Source organism: Colletes gigas, unplaced genomic scaffold (assembly GCF_013123115.1).
Source record: "Colletes gigas isolate AHSC1104 unplaced genomic scaffold, ASM1312311v1 Colletes_gigas_Sc00012, whole genome shotgun sequence".
Classification (NCBI taxonomy): Eukaryota; Metazoa; Arthropoda; class Insecta; order Hymenoptera; family Colletidae; genus Colletes; species Colletes gigas.
Genome location: NW_025106641.1, coordinates 635268 through 645219, shown reverse-complemented (window position 1 = coordinate 645219; position 9952 = coordinate 635268). Strand labels below are relative to the sequence as shown.

At 38.4% G+C, this 9952-nt stretch overlaps 1 protein-coding gene across 3 annotated transcripts; it reads left to right on the top strand.

The window, feature by feature from the left end:
• LOC122398829 (protein kinase C) lies at window positions 1-9952 on the top strand. 3 transcript variants are annotated; one of them, XM_043399054.1, is made up of 9 exons: window positions 1-339; window positions 1163-1223; window positions 1332-1512; window positions 2327-2358; window positions 2972-3042; window positions 3154-3295; window positions 3386-3952; window positions 4025-4620; window positions 4696-9952. In XM_043399054.1, the coding sequence occupies exons 1-9, from the start codon at window positions 10-12 to the stop codon at window positions 4858-4860; spliced, it is 2145 nt and encodes a 714-aa protein (XP_043254989.1). In that variant the 5' UTR covers window positions 1-9; the 3' UTR covers window positions 4861-9952. The 3 variants fall into 3 exon arrangements, with proteins under 3 accessions (XP_043254989.1, XP_043254988.1, XP_043254986.1); XM_043399053.1 differs by having other exon boundaries at window positions 2972-3074; window positions 3174-3295; XM_043399051.1 differs by having other exon boundaries at window positions 1287-1512.

The window sequence follows — 9952 nt, the reverse complement described above, 5'->3', positions numbered from 1 at the left end:
CGATTCACGATGTTCACGGGAACGATGAAGATCGAAATATGCGAGGCAGTCGGGCTAAGGGCGACGGACAAACAGCGTAAGTTCTGGCAGAACGAACCTATACTCGACCCTTACGTTCAGCTGGACGTAGATGAGAATCATCTCAATCGCTCGTCCACGAAGCCCAAAACCTTCAATCCGGTATGGTACGAGTCCTTCACCCACGAGGTACAGGATGCAGTCATGCTTGGGCTTACTGTCTTTCACGATGCGGCGTTACCGCCGGATTATTTCGTCGCCAATTGCAGCATCCCCTTCGAGGAGCTTGTCAACAGAAGCGACAAGACGGCAGACTTTTGGGTTGGTTTTAAACTATACGCTCGAATCAAATCAAACTATTAACAATATTAATTTCTCCCGATATAACAGTCATTTTTTTACTGCTAACTTTTCTGTTCTAAGAGAAATTATTTATAAGTAGCGATATACTCGCCGAAACTTATACCACTGATTCTCGCGTAAACATAGGACGTTCTACTTTTTCGAAAATGGAATCAAGTTCTTTCAAACGATTATAATACTATCAAATGGTTTATCGATTCATCTAATGAAGAAAATTAAGATAATGTTGAATTATGAGCAGGTTTTCTTAAAATTGAAACATATGATCCAAAAATAATACAATACTAGATTGGTCAAATTATAATTTTTTATTTTTACTTCTTTTCCTATATCTCTGCTTGTGCATTTATCAGTTTGATATTTTTTGCTAATATATGGAATAGTAAAGTAATGTGTAATCTGTGTTTGTGTGCAGTTTTAGTAAGATATAAGAAAATTCAAGGTAGTGTGATAAGACTATGTCAATAAGACCTGAACCAAAGAAAGATACAAGACAGATATTACATAGATTTTAAGTAGTTAATGATTGAAGTTAATTCTATTGAGATGGCACAGATTGATGATAATTATAAACAAGTAAAGTAATCTTTTCAATGCACTGTGTATTAAAAAATTATAATTTTATACAATGATATAAAACTTTATCCACTATCAATACTATATTTAAATGATTCATTCTTATTAGATTAATATTTAAGTTTGTTATGTATTAATACATTATCTATAAATTAATTAATATTAATTGTAATAAATTACCAATGTGAAATGAAACTTGTTTTAGGTTGACCTAGAGCCTCAAGGAAAACTAAGGGTTAGGATTGATCTGAAGTGGAATGATCAAGGTAAAGGATCGATAATAGTTTGATTAAACACATATAGGATATAATTTCATGATGAAATTTTAGATCAACAGCGAGGCTGTGGCACAGGTAATGGAGAAGGAGTCGGAGGCAGAGGTGGTGGAAGCATTACTGCTGGGAGGGAACCCAGGAGGGAGTTCAAAGAACGACAGGGCTTCAATCGACGAAGGGGTGCTATGCGACGTAGGGTTCACCAAGCAAATGGCCATAAATTTATGGCTACTTTCCTGAGACAACCAACTTTCTGTTCTCACTGCCGTGAATTCATATGGTATGTGTTCTGGCAGACATTTATCGATTACACTTGCTTAGGGTCTATTTCACAAGCATACTCTTAACTCTGACTCGAGGCATTTACTAATTTAAATCATTTCATGGTGTAAAACTCTGTACACTTAATTAGGTTGTGTGTGCTTTAAAATATATCATGTGTTTAAATTTGGTAACCGTTATGCACACCAAATTAATATGGGAATTGGGAAACATTGAATTAATTTTGAAAGTTTTTCAAGTTGCATGTTGGGTATTTGGTTTCTTGTAATTGATTTTGGTATCATTGGGAGAACACATGACTTTTCAAATACTACTTTAAATACTTATTCTCTCTAATTCTGTATTACAACGAATGCATAATGAATAATTTTCAGTTAGTTTGCTAGACTATAACAACATTAAATCTCTTTCAGATATTTCTTTCTTTTTTTACCTCGATGCAGCGGAATAACGAGCACATAATTATTATTGTTTCGGGTTCAATTATTCGACGAGATATCGGCTGCATGTACTGGTTTTACAAGCATATACTACATGTACTGTTTGGTGAAATTATTTGCATATTAACAAGGTGTTGTAATATTTGTACAAGGGAGTTTATTGGTATAGTTGTAGAACATCTCTTCCGAGAACGTAGTACGCAAACGTAAGACAGACATGCACATTGAGTGGTCTTTTTTTTCCCTAATCTTTCTCAAAAGGCTAGCATAATAAACATCTAATTATGGTTTATGGTCCAAGAAGGCATACGTATGTGTTTTATGAGGGTATATCAGGAGATGATGTGATGTGTTTTGTCTGTTGTATTTCAGGGGCTTGGGCAAGCAGGGCTATCAGTGTCAAGGTGAGAAGACACATACACGTTATTAACAGATATTATAATTATATATTTGCTTGCTCTATATTTGTGTGAACACATGTTTACCTAGGTGTGTGTGTATGTGTATATAGTTATTCGTAAAGAATTAAATCATTTAGAGCAGTCAATAATTTTTGTAGTTGAGTTTGGAAACTTGAGATTTTCAACATTTAATTTGGCCTGTGGCTTGATACTCGACACTGTGCTTTCTGTAATAATACTTCTAAAAAAAAAAAATGATACATTTGTAATACATCATTTAGGTTCTCACATGCAAATTATATTAGTTCTAATTTAAACATGGTAATAAAGCAAGTTTTCCATTGCATGTCTTTAAGTACAACTTAACAAATTACAAGGGGGCTCCAATGGTTCCATTTTTATCATATCCTTAGATGTCATATTCTGTCTTTTAATGTTCAAGCTTATACTGTTCCTATTGGCAAGACTATCACAACATCCACTGAGTTTTATTTATGCTTGTCATATCGAATCGACGCGTCTAATCACGCATGCAGCCAGCTTTGGTCATGCTATGCTCAATGTTATTTACATAAAAAGGTGTAAATCCGTTAAAGTAAATATTATTGTGTTTCAGTTTGTACATGCGTAGTTCACAAGAGATGTCACAAATTGGTCATTACAAAATGCCCAGGCATGAAAGACGAGGTAAACGAATATCATTTTAATATCACGTTCTCGTATTGGATACTGCAACACAATATTTTCCTCCAAATTTCTCGCATTGTTTAATGATATTCGAACGATATTGAATTTCAGTCGACTCACGATACAGAAAGTCCACGCTTCAGCATAGACATGCCACATCGTTTCGCTGTACACAATTACAAAACATTTACATTTTGTGACCACTGTGGCTCGCTTTTGTACGGTTTATTCAAGCAAGGCTTACAATGTGAAGGTATGTTTCTAACGACTGAAATTCCTCGTATGCAACGAAAATATGTTAATAGATCATTTCTGAAACGAAACAAATTTTCCTTTTACGCAGCTTGTAATATAAATGTTCATAAAAGGTGCCAGAAAAATGTAGCGAATAACTGTGGTATAAACACAAAGGCCATGGCTGAAATTTTAAGTACAATGAATATATCTCCGGATAAACAGATCAAAACTCCAAAGATTAATTATAGAACGACGACTTGTCAATCTGGTCAAGCACCGCCGACCGTAACCGTCACGGACACGTTGCCAACGGATAATTTGCAAACAGTTCAAAAAACGGAAGAGGTGCCGATTAACGCTACTGAAAATACAGTACCTGCTAGTGAAAATCAAATTAGAAAGCTTGGCATCGAAGACTTCAATTTCATTAAAGTTCTCGGTAAAGGCAGCTTCGGGAAAGTGATGCTGGTGGAACGGAAAACAAATCCCGACGAGGTTTACGCGGTGAAAATTCTACGGAAGGATGTGATTATACAAGACGACGACGTTGATTGTACAATGACGGAGAAGCGAATTTTAACGCTGGCAGCGAAACATCCCTTTCTCACGGCTATACATAGTTGTTTCCAGACAAACGATCGGTTGTTTTTTGTTATGGAGTTCGTAAATGGAGGTAAGCTAAAAAAAGTGTGCTATTTTCTGGTAATAAGAGGACTAGAAATATTTAAGGTCTCCGTTGTTTCAGGCGATTTAATGTTTCATATTCAGAAAGCTCGAAAATTCGACGAGGCAAGAGCACGCTTTTACGCGGCAGAAGTTACGCTTGCGTTGCAATTTCTCCACAAACATCACGTTATTTATCGGGATCTTAAATTAGACAATATATTGCTCGACCAAGAGGGTCACTGTAAATTAGCCGATTTTGGGATGTGCAAAGAGGGCATTATCGAAGGAAAAACAACAACAACAACATTCTGTGGAACTCCCGATTACATAGCGCCCGAAATCCTTCAGGAATTACAGTACGGGGCGAGCGTCGACTGGTGGGCACTTGGCGTTTTAATGTACGAAATGATGGTCGGCCAACCACCTTTCGAAGCGGACAACGAAGACGATCTGTTCGAGTCCATTTTACGGGACGATGTGGTTTATCCGAAATGGATCTCGGAAGAAGCAGTATCGATTTTGATAGGATTTATGACGAAAAATCCTGCCGACAGGTTAGGCTGTGTCGCGGCTAATGGTCGCGAAGACGCCATAAAAGCTCATCCGTTTTTCCAAAGGATCGATTGGGATGCGCTCGAAGCACGTCAAGTGAAACCCCCGATCAGGCCGAAAATTGTAAGTTAATTTATTTTAAATGGTTTACACGGTTATTTGAACCTTATTAAACGACAATTGTATTATGTTGTTTAGAAAAGTGAGAAAGATACAATGAACTTCGACGCGGAATTCACGAAAGAAGACCCAGTATTGACGCCAGAAGATCCAGACGAAGTGAACTGCATCAACCAAGAGGAGTTCCACGGCTTCTCTTTTGTCAACAAAGACTTCAATCCTGCTGGCTTTGGAGCACAGTAAGAAACAGAAATCAGTGAACGAAGAAGAGGATTACAAAATGTTAATATCAACTTAACGCTTCTTGCTTAAAATATTGGCGACGATGCCAATCTGCAAAGCTAAACATCGGCGTTTCGAAGCTGCTCGGTTAAGGGTCTCCTTTGTATCTCGTCTTTACCGGAGATCATTTTCTGTGTTATTGGAAGCCAACGTTCGAGCTGCACGATCAAGTGGTGGAGATCATCGAAAAATTTGGAAACTTCGACTAGAGTTTTCGACGTCTGTTTCGTACAAGAACTGGCAGTTTTCGCTGATATATCGATCGTTAACGAGCGAACGGCGACGTTAATTTGGCACAAGTAGACGAGAACGCGTTCGAATCTAATTGTGTCTTAAAGGTTTGAGTGAAATCGCAGTTTTCCCTTTCATTTTCATGAAAAGCCAGAGACGAGCGTGATCGAGAGGAAACGCCAACGAGAGATTCAATTTGTGGCGTTAGAGGACAAATGTACTTTGGAAATCAAGTACTTTGGTTAAGGAAACTAGTACAAAAAAAAAAAGAAAAAAAAAAAGATACGAGCAAAGAAAGTCATTTTCGATGGTGTGTGGCGGTGAAGATCGCTGGGCGATCTATCATTTTCTGTTGAATTGATATTCTTAAAAAAAATATATACATATAATATTGTTAGAAGCTCTACAGAAGTATTAGAGGGGGATGAATGATTTGAATCGATAAGGATTTTTCAATGACTTGTCAACCGTGTATTTCGTTTCCTCTCAGAGCGCTTTTAGAGGATTGTTCCTCGACACAAAGTATTTTATACCAGTAAAAAAGAAAGAAGCACTCGCACAGGATCAACCTTGAGTCTGGAAGATGAGGAAAAATTATCGATATCGATTATTATTTTTTCTTTTATCGGTGATTTAGTTCCACCGGAACGTGCATTAAGGGAAATCTTTTCTGATTTGCAGACTCATGGTTACATCGTGTAGAAAGACTTGGCACTTATTATGCATTTTGTTTTCTTTTTTTTTGTTAGCGCTTACGTACTTAAGTGATAGTTTCGTTGCAGATTATAGGGATTATTTTTTATTACGACAGAATGAAAATGCAAACAAATGATCAAGTTATTGATTCCGATATTGCTTAAAAAGTAAGTCGAGTTTTTAGGTCTTAGCGTAGTGTCGAGTCACTAGTGATCAAGACTGAACGTAAGCTGGGCTTAAGTTTTGACAAAACCCACCAGCCGACGCAATTATAAATGTCGAGTCTGTGTATAAACCTGTGCGTATAGCATAGATTACCGTAGAAAAAAAATCGAGAAGTTTCTGTTTCTGTTCGAACGAGATCTGGCGTCTTCGAACGGTCTAAACTTTTCGTCGAGCTTTACCCAGAAGAGCATCTCGCAGCGCTTCTCCGATAGGATTTAAATTAAATTTAATATAAAAGAAAAAAAAAATATGAGAGAAAGAGAAACCATGGTCGCGCAGCGAGGATCGAGCAGGATACGATCTTGACTCTGGTGATCATGGTATTTCATACTTAAAATAGAATGTTAAGCGATGATAGACGCGACGGGGTCCACTGGTGGTCACCGTCAAAGTTACATAAAAGATATATACGTATGTGTACGCATATAAACTTAACTTATTTTAAACGGTACGCCTAAAGTGTCGTGGACAAACGGGGACACGCAATTAGGAACACTCGAAACGATCAAACATGTAATCGCGTGGAATTCTCGGTATGTCTTCGGATCTTTTGATCGGATGGAGATGTTTAACGCGAGCGTCACACGCGTGTTGAGCGCGTGAGTGTCGAAAAATTACTGTTAATCGATTTAAGAGAAACAAAAAGTCCACCTAGCGATATCGATGCACCTTCCAGAATCTTCGTACGTGTTGTCTCTAGTTAGGTGTCTTTAAGGCTTGATGCATCAAACTCGTGTACTTAAATTAGAAAAAAAAGCTGAAAGCTCTATACATATAGTATTAAGTGGTAAAAATAGTTGAGCCTTATCCGCAGCGTAACAAAGCACCTGAAGTACGTAAAAACGTAAACTCAGTGAACGGTTATCTTTAGGTCGGACGAAATGTTGGCTCGAGCGGCTAACGATGATAAAAATTTATCCAACACGATGGTAAAGGGACTTTTCGTCGCGAAGAATAAGAGATACAAAATACTCTATAAGCGAAGGGCACGTTATTCGTCGTTTTGTGCCGCGAAGTTTGCACCAAAGATTTCGAATTCAGTTATTTCCAATAGAGCTTCGCGACCGAATTTGCGGGCTGGATCAGCGAATGAATCACAAAACTCTGCCCAGTCTCGTTCCTTGGTGTAAACTCGAAATCGTCGTTGATAGTTCTAATGAAATGATTTAGCCGATTATAGTAATAATAGCGTAACGATTTAGTAATAAATACGTTTAGTGATCGTAAATTGAGAGGGAGAAGAGTCGCGTTAAAGATCGCGGATAGTAGCGCGAGAAAAATAAAAAAAATATTTTAGCGTGTCTCTGTCGGCGCGATCAGCCATTGGACGACAACGTTCAGCCCCAGATTGTACTCGAGTGGTTGATCACGACGACAGAGCACGTAAATCGATGTCGTGATCATTGTCGTCGTGTCGTACCCGTACATTTTTATGTCCTCCGTAGATATTTAGGTCCGTTTAAGCAAAGAAAGAGAGATCACTGATATAGGTTATTTCCGCGCTTCCCTCCGCGTACTTCGAGCCTGTGCAGGACTCGAAGTACGAGAGCGGTGGCGTAAGAACAATCGAGACGAAGCAAAATCAATGTTACATGGTACGACGCGTCTTTACGTATTTGTGTATTCATCGCACGGTCTTAGAAATTAACGATGAATGCCATCGGTACGAGGAGAATTAATTTCCATAGTTGTATAAATACGATGCTGGTCTCGCGAAAGCGGTACACCGTGTTTTGCAATCATCGGCGAGAAACAATAATCGTTCGCATGTAAATGTAGCTGATCATCGTACCTTTTTACAGCTTTTGCTTGTATAGCAATAATTACCGACCATAGTATCCTTATCGTTGTATCGATAAGCACGTCGATATCGGTTCTCCGTGTGCTGAATCCAGAGTGCTGTATCCTCGTCGATTCGTACCGCTCCGTAGCGTTCAACGGTAACGGTTTTCGCTATCGTTGGCGCGCGAATATAACCGAAATCGTCCGATCGGTCAGGATCAGCGCTCGGGTTCGTTCATCCGCGTGCGTGCACTTATCATAAATCTAGTCAGAACGGGAATACCGAGGAAACGGGTCTGGTTCGATGTCTTCGAACCGCAAAGATTATGTTTACTATTCATGGGAGACGAGTTAGTCCGGCCTACGCTTAAAAAACAAGAGAAAAAAAAAAATATGAAAAACGGTTTCCGTGCGTTATTTCGACAGGAAATTTTGCTGCTATGCCGTGTAAGTACCTATCATTACGTTTAGGATTACCGTGTAACAGTTATCCCGTACGTTTAAAGGAGAAAAAGAAACAAAAAAAAAAAAATATGATCGAGCACTTTATCGTCGCTAGGCGTAGCGAGACGAGGTTAATTTTAGTCTTGTACCACGGTGCGAATTAGATAATTACCGTGCACCGTTGCACGCCCATTTCATCGATAAAATCGTCAAGTGCAATATTATCTCGTTCGGTTGTAACAAATCCGTTTTTGTCAGACAGTCGGTTGTTCTCGATGTTCGTTGAACGCGGTGCGTGCCAGTGATGAGAGAACGTTAACGATTGCCGTCCTGAACACATCGATACGACGAGCGAGATTAAATTGAACATCCAAAGGTTTCTTTCGGTTTTTACAATTACGTAGAAAGTAAGCAATTGATTTATGCGTTACAATTGTGCCAGTCAAAATGCTACGAATTACCGATCCGTCGATATTGCGCGGGAGTTAATATTGTGCTGAAAGTGTTAAATGTATCGATAACCGACGATTAAATCTCGTTGTTCCATTTATTCGCGAACAAGTGCGCGCTTAACGAAAAGATTTAGCATTGTTGTAGGAACGTATCGGTTATTATTATTGTTATTACGACAACGATCATCGAGCTGACAAAAACGGAATATCCTTTCTTCTTTTTTTTTTATGGGATCTGCGACATTATATTGTTTTACAGTATTTACGTGGTTTCTTCGAACTCTTGTTTCTAATTTCGGACAAGTATTCTCGAGATACATTCGTATATTAAGGTCGTTAGCTAATAGCAAATGTTATATAGTATATATACATATATATATTTTTTAGTTTTCTTTAAACTCGTCGATCTTTTTGCATACTTTTTTTTTATTTATCGAACCTTTTTCTTTTCTTTCTTTTTTTGATCAGAATCGGGCAAAGTTTTTTTACTCAATTTCTACTTATACTTTTGATTTTCGTACGTGCTTCGCGACATCTGTTTATATTTTTGAAGGGGGAAAAATCTTTACTATATTATAAAGATTTAACGATACGCGTTATACGTTCCACAGATATTGGTTAAAATTAATTTCCGTTGAAAGTCTCTCCTCCTTTCGAGTCTCGAAGAGAACTATCGTCGTCGATTCCGTGGCGTGTATAAGCAGTGTTTCGCGATCGGTTAGACAAAATCAAGGGAAATCGGTTCACGAAAAATGAGAGAAAATAAAATGCTACATATATTTAACGAAGTTTACGGTAGCGTGATAGGTAATAAAAAGTATTGCGGACGATAGTACTCCCCCGTTATCACCCGTTATCAATTTTCGCTAGTCAATCGTGTTAATGGAACGCGTCGAACGAAAGGGTTGCCCGTCGTTTCGTTGGCAGCCCCCCGGTTAAGGTTGTCGCGTGTATTATTTCGTGTACGCTGGATGTCGCGTGACGTCCACGCTCGTGAAAAGCGCGGGAAAAAGCGCGTCCATATCGGTGCATAATCGAGGTTAACGATGATCGGGCAAGCAACGCAATGATTTCACGTTGACGACGCCGTCGGTTGATGTTCGTAAATAGAGCATGAAGTGGTATATAGATTTACATATACATATATATATATAGAACTAAGATCAAGAAAGAGAATTAATATTGTTGCAATATAGAATTTTAAGTAGAGTCGCACGTGACTA